An 18317-nucleotide genomic window follows, 5' to 3' on the forward strand; every position below is an offset into this window, starting at 1 on the left:
TACGAGTAGACGTCCTTACTGCTTCAAGTCCAGACAGAGAAGAAGGATTCTCTGTATATAAAACTACGCATACCGGTTCACACAATGTTCATCCCCTCTCCCGTTCAAATCAGCGTCTTCACGATTAAATATAATTTGATTCTTTTCTTATAATTGTCGAAATTGATTACGTTCACTATAATTGATCAATTTAAGTCTTTCTTTTTTCTTTTATTATTTTTCTAAAGCTTTTTTATTTAAATTTTTAGCAACATGTGCTTTCTGACGTCATCAATACGCAAGTCATTTTATCCCACAATTGGCTTTTCTGCGTAATTTTATTTAGTACTTTTGTAAAACATGAATTTTGGTTATGTATAACTCATTTTAATTAATTAAATTTGTTCCCGTATAAAGTTTAATATATTTCTCCATTATTAATTAAATAAATCTCAATTCCGACAACATGTGATTCACTGACGTCACAGTCTGCCGATTCACTGACGTCACAATCTGCCAATTCCCCGCGAATATTCAAATGTCGTAATTTGACCTGTCACAACGCAAGCTGTCTGCAACCTTGGTGTGGCCAGTGCTGCTGGCCTTTCGATCACAAAGGGTTAAGTCTTCTTTAGAAATATGGAGACAGCCAATGAATATGTTTAAGCATGTGTTTAATCTGCTCTCTACACAAAAATCAGAATACCCTACAAAATCTCAATTTAATAATTTTTTAACATTTTTAAAGGATTTAAAATTTTTCTTGATTCAAATTCTTAAAAAATACTTTGTATTTTAATATTGAGTGATTGGCCATATATTTTTAGAAGAGCAGGTTATAATAAAATACTGCAATGCTAAGTAATTTCATATTTTAATTTATTTTATTTATAACTTTAAATATTAGTCACAAATTAATTTAAATCAAATTATTCCCCTTCCATGTTATAGAGTAATTACCTAGATTCAACTATTATAGTTTATTTAATTTATGTATTGTATATTATGTCACTATTTTAATCATAATAATCAGTCATCTGTATATTAAAGTTGTTATTCTTTATCTTATCACTTGAATTACATTTTATCATTTCATTAGTTATGGCAATTACTTATGCTTCTTTCTCTTTCCTTTCACAACATACAGTGCACAGTCTGTATGAACAATACAGACCAATTTTGTCAAAGTATAACTATAGTTTTGTCATGTGGTATTCTAATTAGAGAGAGACTTTAATTTGAATTTATCACTATTCTGTTGTTAGTCATTTGTATTTGTTTTGGTGAATTATTACCTGGGATATCAATATAGGTTTAATATCAAGTGATAAAAGTGACATCATTTATTCATGACTTGGTTGTGGTTTCCATTTTCAAAGTTTTTTAACTGTTTCAGAGTTTAACCCCCAAAGAGCTTAATAAGTTATCAAAACGTGAAGATGAATGGCGCAGCAGGCTGGAAAAAAGAGATATGGAGTGGGCAAAAAAACTGGAGAAGAGGGAAATAGAACTCAATAAGTTAATGGAAGAAAAAGAAACGGAGTGGCGAAAGCAAGAGCAAAAAATGACAGAAGACTTATTAAGACAAACCAGAGAGTTGAAAGACGCTCTAAAAATGGCTGAAGGTAAGATTTGAGTGTGCTCTATAATGTTGTGTACAGGGTGTTCTCTCTCAGGAGGACTATCGTATGATTCCTTTTGTGCTTACAGGGTATCCGTGATGTTAATCCACAATAATTGTTTTTTTCCTAACTGCAACCAGTTTGATCATTGAAAAATTTCAAAATGTTATGACTTAAGGATATTTTAATTCAAAATTTTGTAATATTGTAGCTCCCTTACTTAAGTGGCTTTGAAAGTTAAATTTAAAAGAAGAGAAATATTCTGAAAATAGGAAAAAATATATATTTTTAGTTTGTGTTCCTAGTAAACAGTTAATTATTTGGATTTTGTCTACATTAAACCATACTGCAGTAACATTAATTTTAAGTTAAGAGTGTGTATCATTGAGAATTTAAAAAAATAGTATTTGGTTTGTTTACAATATAATAACAAACAAAGTTAAAATATTGTGTTTCACATAAACTACTTAGATGAGAATTAACTGAAAAATGCACTTGCACTGCTCTTTTAATGCAATATTTACATGAGTAGAAAATGTATTCAGAATTGTCAATATAGCTATCACTGAAATCTTGTCACTGCCTACATCCACATACCCAAATACAGTAACTAATTTACTAGTAGATGTATTTTTGCTTACAGGAGATTGAACGAATTCTTTTCCTTATTTTCAAATCAAATAAATAACAAACTAAAAACTAACAGCTGAACTTTATTCCGTTTTAACCTAAAAACATGAAGCAGGGTGGGATATTCACAACGTAGTGAAATACAACTGACTGTGAAAAATTATTAGGCAGTCAGCTGAGGTGAACTGCAATTTCTCAATCACAGACTGACAAAATATAAAGTCAAAACTATACGAATTAATATATTTCGATGCAATACATCTTTATACACAACTCTGTGGAATTTCAAAGTATTTAGCAAAATAGGTGGCCAGTAAAACAATAAAAAGTGCACATCCATATAATACAGACGTCGGTAGTTGCCGCAATTTTATAACATCGGTATAATACAAACGTCGGGGTTAAAAGGGTTAAGTAATTATGTTTTTCTCACCAAATAATTTTTACCTTTTATATAGTGAAATATCGGTCCAGCCATCTAATTATTTGCATTTCCAGACAGTAAAAGGAAGATATGCCAGTACCAGGAAGACAAAGATCAACTTGAAGGCTTTCAGACACAGGAGATAGCGAAACTAAAACACTTGGTAAGTTGTTAGTGATGGTAAACCATGTTTGGTTAAGGAGTTCAAGTTGGGAATCTGTGCAGTTTTGTCGTCATTAATTAGCCATTTGAAAACGATAATCACGGGTCACAAGTATCAGAAATCATAAACTCTTTATTACAATATTTGAGAAATGTATAGCGTCAATTTACAATAATTTCATGTCTGTAATATTTACAACAATAATGTATGCACAAGAGTACATATAGTTGTTTATAAAGTTGAAATGCAAAGTATCTTTTTTTTTAATCTTCCCAGTGCAGGTATTCTTTCAGTGTGTAGAAGGGTCTTGAAATCAGCTATTTAGTCAGTGATTTCTTTAGTTTCTTTCCTGTGAGAACCTTCATTTCTGCCGGTAGTAGGTTGAACAGCTTCTAGTATTTCCTTGTTCGCTATTAACCAAATTATGATTTGCATATAGTCTACTTTTAGCTGGTGAAACAGGTATGAATGTTTTGTATCTTCTTTGTAATTTTCTATTTTTTTATTACATTAAATTTTAGTTTGTTTTTAATACACGGTTTAATTTTTGAAACTCACTTTGAACTAACAATTATCAGAATATAATGTAGGGATCTTTACATGTAATAAAACATTCTGTATAAAATATTTTTTTATGCAATTCTTTGATCTTAAAGATTGGTGTTATTTGTAATTTTAAATCTGTCTGAGAAATTAAAAATTTTCTTTAATTGAATAAATACTATATAAATGCAAGGGTAACAGAGGAATAAATTTGTACCCACATAGACATTTTGAATCGCAAATCATAATCCATACCAAAGTCAGTAATTATGTATTTTAGTAAATCCATCTATCACATGATAATAGCATAAATTTTTATGTATTTGTCCAATAAATAGATAACATTTTAAACTATTCACTTCATTTAACATAATTTGTATGGTTTGTATTTTTATATATACTTGTAAAATTGTAAGCAGACACGACTTCATGTTTCGTATTACTTATTATATGATGATATTGATTTTTATTTAGGGAAACAATTTTTTGACATAAAAAGGTTAATAAATGATTTTAAAAAAGCTCAAAAACTAATTTTTATTCTTCTTGAATTTGAGATTTTAAATTAAACTTTGTTCCAATAAAAATTAGATTCATAGTTTTATTTCTGAAGAGGCTCTTTATGACAGTTATGTAACGTATTAAACGTCTCCATTGCCTTGATTTATAACACGTGGTGTGCCAAATGCTTATCATAGAAGTTTCTTGATTCTTGATTCTTGATTCTTGAACACGTGGTGTGCCAATGCTTATCATAACTGGCTGGAAATGCAGATGCGTTAGGTTACATAACCTTTATTTGTACAGCTACAAAATGAGATCATCGCAGCAGCATAGTTGGGAGGCTTAATATTCTTTTTCTTTCCACCCATATACATTTTATATCAAATGTCTTGGGTATCTAGATCTTGAAAACTCGGTATTCCTTCTCTTCAAGTCATTAATCAACTGCTGTGCAAAACATGTTAAAACAGTGGATGAGTAACATTTTACTGATTGGTTGTGAATATATTATTAACCAACATAATAAATCTAAGTTTCAAATCACGTTTGAAATCTTTGTTTGTAAAATGGAATAAAATCTGTATTCTTGTAGCTCTCATTGTAGTCGGAGAGACGGTTGTTCCGGAAATCAAAATTTCCTTGTAGTTAAACAAAAATTAACTATTGAAGAATACCTTTAAAATAATATTTGTATTTATAACATTCAGTAGTTTTACAGATAAACACTTAAGAAATATTTGAAATAGTGCTAAATATATGTAGCTATATATCTCATTGATCTCCCTACATTTGTAGTAAAGTCCTTCATTGGACTATCCAGAGGGGCTATCACCACCAGTTGGTCCTGAAAGAGCTCCTTTTAACATAAAGTCCTTAAAATTCAGACGTGGAAACACCATCATTGGAGGGATATCGTTTCCCGTTACACTGAACAAGCTGATATTGTACTCAACTGCCAACGTTCGGCCAATATTATAGCCCCATCCTATTTGACACCCTGTGAGACAATTTTTAATGAGTTTTGAACAGTTATAACACCAGTGTCGTCCTGATTCCGTATTGTGTCTGGTGGGAATGGACCGAATTATTTGTGAACATCTTCTAAGTTGTCAAAGAATTGACCAATGTTAACTTCATTAAAATTAGTTACCGAGGAGGAGATAGTTTTTTCTGGCTCCCTTATTGCTAATACCTCAGAATGTCTTTGTTTTTGTAAAAATAGTCTAATCCATACTTCACCAGCTATTTCATTTTCAAGCCACGTTGAAGGACAGTGTTTTTTATTGGCTACAGCAAATTTATGTGCTAGTTCACAGACACTTCTTTTTGTAATTCCATATTTCATTTTTGACACAGTAGTAATTTAGTCCACAAGTTCCTTTTCTTCTACTTTTGTAAACACTTTTTTACATCAAACTTTACTTTGTATTCAAATTGTTTATCACCAGAAGCCAGAAATGATCTCAGGTTTCTGACTATAGCTAATTTCACATTGTAGAATCTGCAGGCTTTTCTGACGGAAATCCTCTTAGACAGAGAAACTCTGATAGCTTCAAGTACAATTTTCATTGATTTCTTGTCAACATGATCTCTTTTTTCCCAGTTTTATTCCTAGGCATTTTGATTTAAAACCAAAACAAAGCATACTGTAAAGTCGTGTACCTATGATCACTGATCCATACTGCCAATTAATCATCAAATTCAGTAATGCGAGTGGAATTCATTTCATTGTTTCACAATGGTATCAACTATATATTGTATTGGGCATAGGCACAGGTTTCTCAAGCAAACATGATACAAATTTCAAATGGATAAAAATTTGTCTTTCCCAAATAATTTTCAAAGAAAACCAGTTTTGTTCTAAAAACTTTCATATATTGAATCAAATTGTTTACAAACTATGTTTTTGCCTTGAAGTTTCAAGTTCAACAAATTGACATGAGTGAAATATCTACTGCAAATACAACTTTAAAAGCCAGTGATCATCTGAGAGTTCTTGGTCTGTTGAGCCATTAATAAGTCAATAGCTTTAGATCGTTCAAAGAAATTTTACAACTTGTATTCTGCTTGGTTTTTTCAACATTTTTTTACTGACACATGAGTGTAGAACACTGCGCTTAGTTTTAAAAGGACCTCAGAACTGCCTCTGTTTAACCACTCAAATTTGAGTGGACATTGACTCTCGGTTTATGAAAGTAAATTATTAAACTAGCAACGTTTCAGAGATTGAAAACTATAATACACTGTCTTACAACAACTAGCAATAATTTTAAAACAAAAAGGGCTTTTCTACACAAGGTTTGTTAATGAATTATATACCATGGTTTTCTCACCACCAGCACTTTAAACTGCTCTGTGAATTGTCCTACTTAGCCTATTTTAGAACTAAGAGTGAATTCGGATTTAGTAAAAGAATACCTTTAACTTGGTACCCAACTGAGATATTTGCAAATTTTACTTTTTCAAAATGTTATACTTTTTAGCCCCTAGCACTTTAATTGCCAAGGACACATTATTTTATATTGTAAATCTTATAACAACAAGCTTGATAAAACACATTTGTGTATATATATGTCCCAGCTCATCGATAAAGATATGTTGAAGGTGCCAGATGGTAAAGCCAAACTTCCAAGATTGGTCCTACTAAAGATAAAATCATTGTTTTGAGGGCTATTTAGCAATGAATGTCCATGTAGACTAAAGATACAAATATTGTTTTGAGGGCTATTGGGCAGGGAATGTCCATGTAGACTAAAGATACAAATATTGTTTTGAGGGCTATTGGGCAGTGAATGTTCATGTAGACTAAAGAGACAAATATTGTTTTGAGGGCTATCGGGCAGTGAATGTCCATGTAGACTAAAGATACAAATATTGTTTTTATGGCTATTGGGCAGGGGGAATATCCATGTAGACTAAAGATAGAAATATTGTTTTGAGGGCTATTGGGCAGGGGGAATATCCATGTAGATTAAAGATAGAAATATTGTTTTGAGGGCTATTGGGCAGGGAATGTCCATGTAGACTAAAGATACAAATATTGTTTTGAGGGCTATTGGGCAGGCAGTAGAGCCAAACTTCCAAGATTGGTCCTACTAAAGATAAAATCATTGTTTTGAGGGCTATTGGGCAGTGAATGTCCATGTAGACTAAAGAGACAAATATTGTTTTGAGGGCTATCGGGCAGTGAGTGTCCATGTAGACTAAAGATACAAATATTGTTTTTATGGCTATTGGGCAAGGGGAATATCCATGTAGACTTAAGATACAAATATTGTTTTGAGGGCTATTGGGCAGGGAATGTCCATCTAGACTAAAGATACAAATATTGTTTTGAGGGCTATTGGGCAGTGAATGTCCATGTAGAAGTGGAGTAAGAATTCAATCATATTGTTTTTTGTTTTTAAAAGAAATTATTTTGTAAACAAAATCATTGTTAAAGAAAAATGAAAGAGGTACCTTGCACTGCTATATGCAAATAACTCAAATTTGGTGAAGACATTATACTATCATTTCATACTCTGTTCAAAATGGTAATAAAATGTTTTGTTAATAATATTCTCTTGGTAATGGTAATGAAACATCTGAACCTTGTTTCTTGGGTCTGAGAAGAGAAAACAAGCAATTATTATTATTTATTAACTAGTTCATTGTGAGGAGAAAGGATGATGAAACGAGAAAGAGAAGAAGATTGGAAGTAACAGATATTGTTGTTTAGGCTAGGTTTTTCTTATCTGAACCTACTAATAAAATTTATTAAGTTGTTATATGGTAATATTAATACATTGCTCTACCATAGTTTTTCTTAGCCATGTATATTAATACATGCAGATGCAGTTCCTATCAAAATCAAACTCACTTTATTAAGAAATTACATTCACATTTGTGTAATTAGTGAAATACATTTTTACGATTTTTGTTTAAACATCAACTCTTGAAGAGCCTGACATCACACCACATAGTGTCAGTGAGCTGCCGGGTGATGCTAACATCGCGCTACACAAGGTTAGATAGACGTTTACTGCAAACGTTGTAACAACCATAATTGATAGTATTGTTCAACTCTTTCCAATGTTAAATCATGTTGGTCGATATGACACTTGATCTGAGGTCGGGAAAGTACCGATCGGAAACGCCCCTGACCATTAGTGCATGTGGATTTCAGTGGTAGCTTCGGCGCTTCTGGCGAAAAAGGAAAAACGTCCCACGAGATAGTACCTAAATTCAAGCTCAGATCATGGGAGCGCTAATTAAATTTTTAGATTTATAATACATCCATATGCATTTACCTATTTGCATAGCCTAATAACAAATAGTAGGTAGGAACAGAGTGGCTTCCTCACAGACATTGCTTCCTTTTCGGAGGCAGAAAACAAGGACTGATCATCATAATGACATGTAATTTTTCACAGCAAGTCAAGTCTATTTTTTCTAATAATGCAGTTTTTTAGGTCCGCGGTAAAAACATTCTTCCAAAAATAGTGGCTTCCAGATAATACCAAAGTACTCAAATTTTGTTCCTGTGTTATATATAAAAAGTAAATGTGCAAGTTGTATATATTTTATTTGAAATAAATTTGTCTTTATTTTTTATATTTTGGATTTTTGTTTGAGTGAATTTAATAAAATGCTATGTTTTTCTAAATGTGAAAAAAGTAAGTTAAATAAAATTAAATAACTTTATAACGAGGAATTGTTATTTCTTGTTGCTTTTGCTGAAAAATAATATGTTACTTTGTTAATTTTTATGTACTTGTTATTTACTTTCAACTTGCTTGCAAAACTCATAAACGTTTAGAAATACAGGTGATTATAGTCAGCAGTTATAGGGTTAATTTGACAACTGCAGGTTTCCGGATGATGCTGCTGGATCCATTTATATAGCTGTTATATGTTGGTGATTGTAAATTAATTTCCTCCTCTGCTTTCAGCTGTTAGCCAAAGAGCAAGAGAACAGTGAAAACATAGCAGCTCTCAAAGAAGCAACATCTTCTCTGGCATCTCTCAAGTCGGAAGTCATCAGGCTCCGGCCGTTCGAGGAGAGGATTAGTAACTTTCAAGTGAGTGCTCATGCGTGATTTTTGCATGTAAAAACATTGCTGTTGCGGCCAAGACAATTAAAAAAGATTTAAGCTTACCTGATACAGCTTTTACAATAAGTGCAGTCAGTAGTTTTTACACCAATTTCTGCTACATATACAGCTATAAAATTTAGTTTTGCTGTAAGAAATAAATTTGTTTAATAATTTATCGAATTACGTGCTGAAATATTTTATTATGCTGCCTGCTAATGTAAGCACTGTACCTGTGTGTAGAATTGTTGTATAAAAAACATAAGTTTATTGTAGTTTAATTTTATGTCCGTACATTTAACCCCAAGCATCTCTATAGTGTGACAGTTTCTAGCAACATCATCACCAGTGGACGAGATGGTTAAATTAAGATATAAAAAAGTTGAGTCTTGTGTAGTGTGCATGAAATTCCCTGAATTTGAGAAAGCAACACTTTTCCTTCATAAGTTCAATTTTTCAGTTCATTTTTTATAGACATTGTAATGAGTTTCTTTTTGAACTGTATCTGGCGTAAATGACAAACTATTTCAGCTTTAACTCTTTTAAGTTGAAATGTGGGTTCGTTTTAATATAAAAAAATTATTTTACCGATTGTAACATGTGTTTAGAATTGTAAATGGTTTTTGTTTTCGATCGTAAGAGGCAAATATTGACATTTGATATAGTCTTTAAGCTTACACATGGACAAGTGTTGAGAAGATGAAGAGTCACTGATTCAATTTCAACATATTTTTTGATTCTCATATAAATATCCCATATTGGACATAAATCCACAAAAAGTACTAGGACATTGCAGACATGGACCTTCTGATTCATTCCTAAATTATTTACTACATCCTTTGTGTTCTTTTAACTTATTTTTTACAAAAATTTGTCACTTTAAGATTTTGTACTTTCCAATATTTTTGTCTGAAATTAAATAAAGTTTCATTTTTTAATTTAGTTGTTTGTGGCTCTAGTTTATGCAATGGCTGCTTTATGATTTAGGTAAATTTCAGTAATGTCATTTAATAGTTCCAACATAATAAAAAGTACAAAGTGTTCTTTTTTGAAATAAATCTTTCTTCGTTTAATCTTAAAATCATTAGGTAAGTTTAGAAATCAAATGTGTGAAGAGCAGGGCCCGAAGTGAAATAATTTAGAATTTTGTTATATTGTTATCAATAAAGCTTTTTTTCTTTCTGGACATCATATTTTTATCAATTTTAAGTTTTGTATAATCAATTATATTGTTTTAACTCTTTTGACCCCTGTGTCAGAATTGTATGGCATTATAGGTATATCTTAGGTTTGTGATTTGGATTGGTATCTCTCCACTCATCTTCCAGTTTTATGAATTTGTAGGTTATAGGTTTTATTTACGTATGACTAAAAGTAAATATGTGATATTTTGTCATAAAAACAGATTAATCGGAAAGAGTATTTTATACAATTCTAATAATTATTTTAACAGCAATATTTAGGTACTTGCTAGAAAGTCATTGATATTTTAGTCATTTTAGTTTTTTACCTTTATCTCAGTTACTTTGAGCACACTGTATTGAAATAATGTGTGCTAATTCATTATAAAGGTCTATTTAAAGAAACAATAATTGGGATTCTTGGCAGATTCGCTGAAAAAGTTCAAAAGTGCTAATAATGTGACAATAGTTTGTCGGCTCCCAAATGTTACATGTTACAGATGATTCTAAACAATATTAGTCAAACTACCCTTCCAAATTAAAGGTTATCTTTAAACGCTATCGAGTGGACCTTTATAAAATTTGAAAACCTACTTTTAAATCAATGAAAGAAATTATAAATTTAACAAAAAAATTGGTTTCTGTGAAAATCAACTTTAAAACGACGATTTGTATTGTTCTTATGTGACAAAAATGAGGATATTTGGCGGCACAGCTGACTCTTAAGTCGATTGTAAACGAAGAACTTCCGTTTTGGTACATTCTCTTAAGGGTAAAATAGTTTTATTTTTGGGTTTTGTGATGTGTTTTTAGCACAGTGTGACAATCACCTGAACAGTGTTTTATTTGTTACATCTTTTATTGTTGTTTGCTTCCACCCTGATCGCATTGTTGTTGTTTTGCACACCTAAACAGATACTTTGTTTTCTACGTCTGGCACAGTTAATATGATACGGTGAAGAGAGAAGCGGACAGTGACTGCGGAGCAAAGGTAGGAGTCTATGAGTAGACCACAGAATTGTGCACTTGAGGCATGTGTTTGCTGCATGTTGGTGTAGGCGGGTATAACATATACGAGCATACACTTGGTGTTGGCTTCGCTCTTAATGCTGTTAGTTAAGTTTTTTAGTATTATCTTTGATTTTATCTGCCTTTGACGGCAGACTTGTGCAGCATGTACAGTGTTTCTGATAATGAAATGTGCTGTAGTTTATTTGCCATCAAAATTTTATATTTTAAAAGTTAAGCTGTTTTATTTGTAACTAAAAAATTACAGGCTTCTAAAGTCCTTGTTCTCATGTTTTTAAATACAAAATATATTTTCCTATGTATCAATTGATAGTAGTTTGAGACAGTAGATGACTGTGCTGTAAGTGCATATTTCTGTCATAGTTTCTGTATTATGGAATACACTTGTATTTAATTATTTAAAAATAAATTACTTCTTAATTTCCACACTCTGTCAAAGATGTTCAATAAAACCGTGGAGAATTTTAAAAGGCATTGGCCGTAATTAGAAATAAATAATGCCAATATATGACAAAAAAGTTTTATTTTACATCCAAAAGAACTCTTACAATGGTCCCATGTTTTTGGTGGAAATATCTGTGTTAAACCATCTGAAAAAAGTGGTTTTATTGATAAATTTCCGTCTGTGTACACACCGCATGTGTGACTAAAATACAGGTTTTCTCCAAATTTTATACGTTTATCTTATAAATGTCCATATAAGTTTCGCTTTCATTTGTGTTGTTCAGGCACCTTACTCCTAAGTCTGTTCTCAAGTCTTGTAAAGAAGTGTAGCTTTTTAATAATACAATAGAAAATATATTTCTGTAATAAAAAAGGTTTATAGTGAAAGGGTTGCTTGTTTTATGTACAAATCTTAACTTCCACCATATTTTACACAAAGCAAATAAAATTTTCAATAATATATAAAATGACCAACATTTTAATGAGGAACAAAATCTTATACTTTGATTTTTTTTATCGTAAAACTTAGAATTATTTGAAATTATTTTTATAGGGGTATGTGTTATGATAAATAAATCGCATTAGTAAAGCACACATCCCCATAAAATAGTTTATAAGCATTCTAAGTGTTACGATACAAAAAATCAAAGTATATGTTTAGTTCTTTATCAAATGGAGAGCCTATATATCTGGCTGACAAATTCAAATTGATCTCTGAAACAAGCGCAAGAGAGACAAGAATGACCTCATTAATTCTTCTTATTCCCTGCCATGGAACCTCAACTTACAACAAATCATTTGTCATTACTGCTTGTCGAGCAAGGAATTCCCTTCCTAACCATATTAAGTCAGTAGGGAGTCGAAACCGGTTTGCAACCTTACTGAAAGCTAAATTGCTAGAAACGATGTCAGCGATGGGTTAGTTGGGGTAGGTTTTGGAGGACGGATAGGGTGCTAGTGAATGTGTGTATGAATTTATTGTATGAATGTATGTGTACTAAATTCTTAAAGAAACCTTTATTATATAATTTTGTTTCTATTTTAAATGTAGTAGTTTTATTTGACTTAAGTACTATACTATTATATTAGGGTTAATTGTAAGACAGGGCCTTATGGCCTTAAATTCGCCCTTTTGTATATATGATACAAATAAAGTAATTTGAATTTGAAATGTTGGTCATTTTAGATGTTTTTGAAAATGTTATTTGCTTTTTGTAAAAGATGGTAGAAGTTAAGATTTGTACATCAAACATGCAAACCAGTTACATTATTTCACTAGAAAACATACTTTTGTTATAGAAGTGTTTTTTTATACTCTATTATTAAAAAGCTACCCTTCTTTAGAAGAAAAAACATACACTGATACATCACGTATACAAGGAATTTACAAGAAATTTTAAAAAGCTTGCAAAATGCAGGAAAGAGGCTGATCAACTTTAACCTTTACTCTGGCACCAAATGTATTGTTAATGAATGTTTCCACTGACTATTAAATTTTCCTTTTTTATTCACAATACTCTGGTGCTATAAGGTGAAGAAAGTATGAATAGAAGATTTAGTTATTCACTAAGCCTATTACACTCACATACATTTCAGCGGATTCTTCTAATCTGGGAGTTTGCAATGAGAACTCTGACCGTTTTCTATTTTATTATGTACCCGATAAATATAGTCACCTAACAAAATATCACAAAAACGCACATAATAAATTGATCTTTTTTATTAAAGAAATTATTTGATATATGATTTGTGTATAATAATCATGGCGTGTGCTGTTTTCTAGATACTATATAGTTTTTTAATCAAACCGAGATAAATGATAATAATGTTGCTCATCTTTTGCAATAAAAGTAAACTAAAATAAAATAAATTCACTGATTCTTCTCAATTGTCTTATGACTGCTTATATAAATTTTGTTTCTCTTATTTCCACTGTTCCATTAGTTTGTGCTGTTTTTGTTCTGTTTGTCCACTGAGCTATTTTAAACGCATTATTATTTCTCATTTACTTATTGTGTGGCTTATTTATTAATATTATATTATTATTTTAAATATAAACATTTGTTTTTTGTAACCAACAACCAGTATATATACTTATGAGTATATAATTGTAATTGAACATTAACTCTGAGTTGACTTAGTTATTAATTTCTGTTAGATTAATTGTTTAGTTTAGTAGTACAGGTTAATACATACTTTTTGTGATCATTATTAAATGTAATAAATTCAAACTAGTCTAAAAACTATATTTAGCTCCAATGTAGACACCAAATATAACCAAATAGGGAAGGTAATTAGAGATTATTTAAATTATTTCAATAACTTGCAACTTAACAGATAAAATAATCTATCCAAATTGGTAAGTGTTTGAAATAATAACTGTTTTCAGAAAAATATAAAAGTTATTGAAGATTTATTTGTTAAGTATAAATTATTATTTTTTACATTTCAATCCTTTGTGAAAGGCTGAAAATTGGCCAAATATTTCAAAGTTTCTTAGGCTCAGAACAAAAAAGATGTTTTGTCTGAAACACTTTGATGTAAAACTATAATAATGTAAATACATTAGCACCAACAAATTTCTTTAATAATTTTTTGGAAAGAAATGATGTTGATATATCTATCATCTGTATTAGTGGGGAAATATTAGCGGATATACCAACAATCCAACTGTTAGCACATTTTTTGTGAATGGTACTCTGTTACTGTCACAGTCTTGATTCTTGGCTTCTGAAGTCCACATCCATCTGAAGAGATCCATAAAAAATCTGCAACGAAGAAACTGAAATAAAACTCTAAATCATTTGTTTGATTTTGTAGTGTAGATGTCTCTTATGTCGAAAGTGTTTTAAAATGTTTCTAGTAAACTTTCTAGGAGTTATTCAGTACCTTCTTGTAGTTTCTTCGTAATCTATTTGGTTGATTTCTATCCAAACTAAAATTTTTGTAACTCTTTAAAATAGCTAGATTTTTGGCTCTTAGTAGCACAATACGGTGCTTGATAGCAAGTTTTCTACTACTTTTTCAAACACTAGAGTAAAGTAACACTAGAGCAGTGCCTACTGCTCTGAGGGATCTCTGGTCGGGGAAGAAATAGTATGGAGAACATAGTTGTTAGGATTGCAGGAGAGTAAGGTTTACGGATAAACATGTTAACAGGAGTAACAAGCGTAGTAACGATTTTGAAATGAAGCGAGCCATGTAATGTAAGATTAGGTATATGACCTTTGGAGCTGAAGTTTGGGTTCCAATCCACAATTCTAACTAAAATTGCAGTAGATCTGTTTCAAATTCTTGTTATTAGTCCCTCATTGTTGTCAGTGTGGATTCTTGGTTAATGTTTATGATTCCTTATTGTTGCATCAAAAATTTAAAAAATCAGAAGTTAATTTTCATTTAAGAAGATTAGGTTTGTTGATCAATTTTGAATTATATTTATCACCAAATTGTTTGTCACATGATAATGTTCACCATTTGTATCATGTAATAAACTCTACACTAGGTGTGGAAGACTCACCTTTATTTTCCAACTGCTGCAACACTCTCTTTTATAATAGATTTACTCCCATTATATTGGTTGAGTTTCATATAACTGATTTCACTCGCTGGGAAATTAAATCATTTACAATACGTTCAAATCAGCACTCAAATTATCAATTTATTAAATTGAATTCATTACTTCCAATATCTCATGACATTCTCTATATACACTTAGCACGTGCATACCAAACATAGATTCGGCAGTCTCATTTGAAATAAAATAAAATGTTGGTATTTAACTTGTTATTTGATTACACCAGATACACTCAAACACAATCAATTATCATAATTCAAGATTTTATAAATTAAATTTGGATGTCACATGTAGAGTAATAGAAAGAGTTTTAACACGTGCTTCACTTACAATCTCGGTATTAAGAAGAAGGAACAGGCCGAGATCTTTCTCACAACGTGGTGGCTTACACAACGGGTCCACAAACCGGAAATGGAGGGAAACCGGCAGCTCTTTAGCCTCCGAAACCGATATGTTTAATTTGAATGACAAACATCCTTCTTGTATTTGTTTTCAATTTCCACTTACCGTTCTTGGCGTGAACTGTTTGAATTTAAATTTAACCAATATTGATCTATTACAAAATTTGTACGGAGCATTGGAAAGTGTCTTTAGCGGGTTTAGAATCCCCCAAGTCTAGAGAACAGATGGGGATGGGAGTTACCCTCTGGCATCTTTTACAGTTTTCCTCTTGCTCTGTGAAGAAGACAGTTCTACCTTCCTCCATTGTCCTGTCCTGCAAGTGCTGTAGCACCTTCCATTCTGTCATACGCAGCATGTCAGGAGATTTGATCTTCCATTGTGTGGTCTGTACACTGTTGGGGCTGTTTCAGTATTATTACGGTCAATGTATGTTCGTTGCTTGTTATTTAAGTTTTTGTATTTCACATCATCAATCAATACGAATCTCCTAGAAATTTATGTGTTATTTCTCTCTTTTCGGTTGATCTGGAAATCAGTGGTACACTTTATTAATTTTACATTTAGCATAATTGTTACAGTTTTTGTTGAAATTTGTACCCACAATGCTATCCATACTTGTGCATAAAGCTGCATGCATACATTTACTTATTGGGCATAGTAAAATATTTTTTCAGACAACACTGTCATGTGGCCAGGCAACATGTCTCGGCTCATACCCCAAAATTTCTTTTGCACCAGAAACGATGCTGATATTACAAAATAAATGCCTGATATTATAAATATAAATAAACAAAGTATAACAATGATGTAGTCCACAGTAGCTGCAAGTAACTCTGGCCACATTGTAAATCAAAGGATAACAGACCTACATTTATTAAATGTTTTCTATACTTAATCACCATTGTTGTGAATGTTTTATATATATATATATATATATATATATATATATATATTGTATATCTTGCTGCTATTCAATGGGTTAACTCACTATTATTGAATGAGTAATGAGAAATGACCAATAAATACAATATTTCTATTAAATACTTTATCACGGTTAAATATAATGTCTGGTGTGAATATATTTCTTATCTTTCTACTATAAACCAACATGGGTTCTGTAGTAATTATCACACGCAGATGTAACAGACAGCTGTGAATGGACGAGTTCATATCAAGCTTTGACTGACATTTTTATAACATATGTATACAACAGACATCTGAGAGTAAAAAGAAAATGTAAGCTTGTCTTGGTACCTTAATTTTAATAACTTATAAAAGGTATTGTGTTTAAAGAAATTATAACTCAATAAAAAAGTGTTCTATAAAGTGGTTTTCTACAAATAGCTAACTACTGGTATGTAAGCTAAATATTTAAAACAGGTTGTGACTCGGGCTTGTACGAGGCATATCCAGAAAGTAAGTGTAACGAGGCTCTCACAGCCAGAAGGATTATTTTACTTGACAAGATGACTACACTGCCATGTAGCCGGATTCCTCCTTCCGTAACAAGACCGGTTTGAGGTCAGTACGTTAAGAACTGTCGATGCAACAATACGCAATTCCATCTCTCTCCAAGTGGAATTACACAGTTTCATCCGTTATCTCGTTTTGGAAGGAAAAAACTCCAGTTGAGGTTTATAGTGAGGTGAACACTGCATATGGTGATAAACCTTTGAATCGTAGAGTGTGTTCAAGTGGTTATGAGTTTAAAAACGGTCGTACATATTGTGCATGATGATCACAAGAGCGGAAAACCTTTAATTGTGACTGAAATTCTAGAAAAAAGATATCCATTCCATAATTATCACAGATTGTCTGAGCAAATTTCTGCGATATTTCCACAACTCTCCAGATTTCTGCTACACTAAATCATCACAGAAACCCTCAGATATCGGAAAAAGGTTCACGAGGCCGCTCCCAAAACATTTGACAGATTAACACCAATTGAATCGAGAGGAGGCCGGGCAAGGGTTTTTGAGACATTACAGACTTCATAGAGATAAATTTCTCTTCTTCATTCTTTGGAATGATGTTGAAAAAAAATCCTTCCGGCTGTGAAAGCCTCAGTACACTTACTTTCTGAATATGCCTCTGATCATATTATAATGTTGTTTAAAGAAATATATTATATGAGTGTAAATGTTATTAGTTGGGAATTTTATGTAAGTATTTAAATTCCTCTCTTTAAAATTATCATTGGCTAATAAATAAATATTTTAAAAGTCATACACAAGTATGATTGTTATTTGGAGGTATTTTGGGTTGGTTATGCAAAGTAATGTGTAATCTGCTTGTATTTTTAACTGTAGATAACAGTTTTAAGATAGAGATGGCTGGTGTTGGGACAGATGAAGCTATGATGATTTGGCAGTTAATTACTTTCAAATATACCAAAATCTGCTGAGCCATAAACACTTGTAAACTTGCACATAATGTACAAGTACTATTTTGTTATAGTAGAGGATGTGCTGATTACAAGTAATTATAAAAAAATGTTAAACAATGAAAAAGCTTTAATTTTATATCAGCAGTAAAAAAAGCAACTTGATTATTTTCTCAATCCAGAAAGTTGAATAATTTTGGAATTAAAAGTCAAACTCAGGCTTATTTTTTAAATTTACCCACGCACAAATTATATGTAAGCCAAAGTTTCTTTAAAATACTTTTCTATAAATTATTAATAACCTTATTGCATACCTGGTGGTTGGTATAAATTATTTGATTAAAAATCAGTAAAATAAATTTTTAAT

At 31.3% G+C, this 18317-nt stretch overlaps 1 protein-coding gene across 2 annotated transcripts in view; it reads left to right on the plus strand.

Annotated features, from left to right (window-relative positions):
* LOC124364592 (golgin subfamily A member 1) overlaps positions 1-18317 on the plus strand; it is an 80224-nt gene that overhangs the window by 13855 nt on the left and 48052 nt on the right. For both annotated transcript variants that reach the window (XM_046820178.1, XM_046820179.1), the window contains exons 3-5: positions 1376-1604; positions 2730-2818; positions 8797-8925. In XM_046820178.1, coding sequence (XP_046676134.1) covers positions 1376-1604; positions 2730-2818; positions 8797-8925 — 447 coding nt within the window. The remainder of the gene's footprint in view (positions 1-1375; positions 1605-2729; positions 2819-8796; positions 8926-18317) is intronic.

Source organism: Homalodisca vitripennis, chromosome 6 (genome assembly GCF_021130785.1).
Source record: "Homalodisca vitripennis isolate AUS2020 chromosome 6, UT_GWSS_2.1, whole genome shotgun sequence".
In the NCBI taxonomy this organism is placed as follows: domain Eukaryota; kingdom Metazoa; phylum Arthropoda; class Insecta; order Hemiptera; family Cicadellidae; genus Homalodisca; species Homalodisca vitripennis.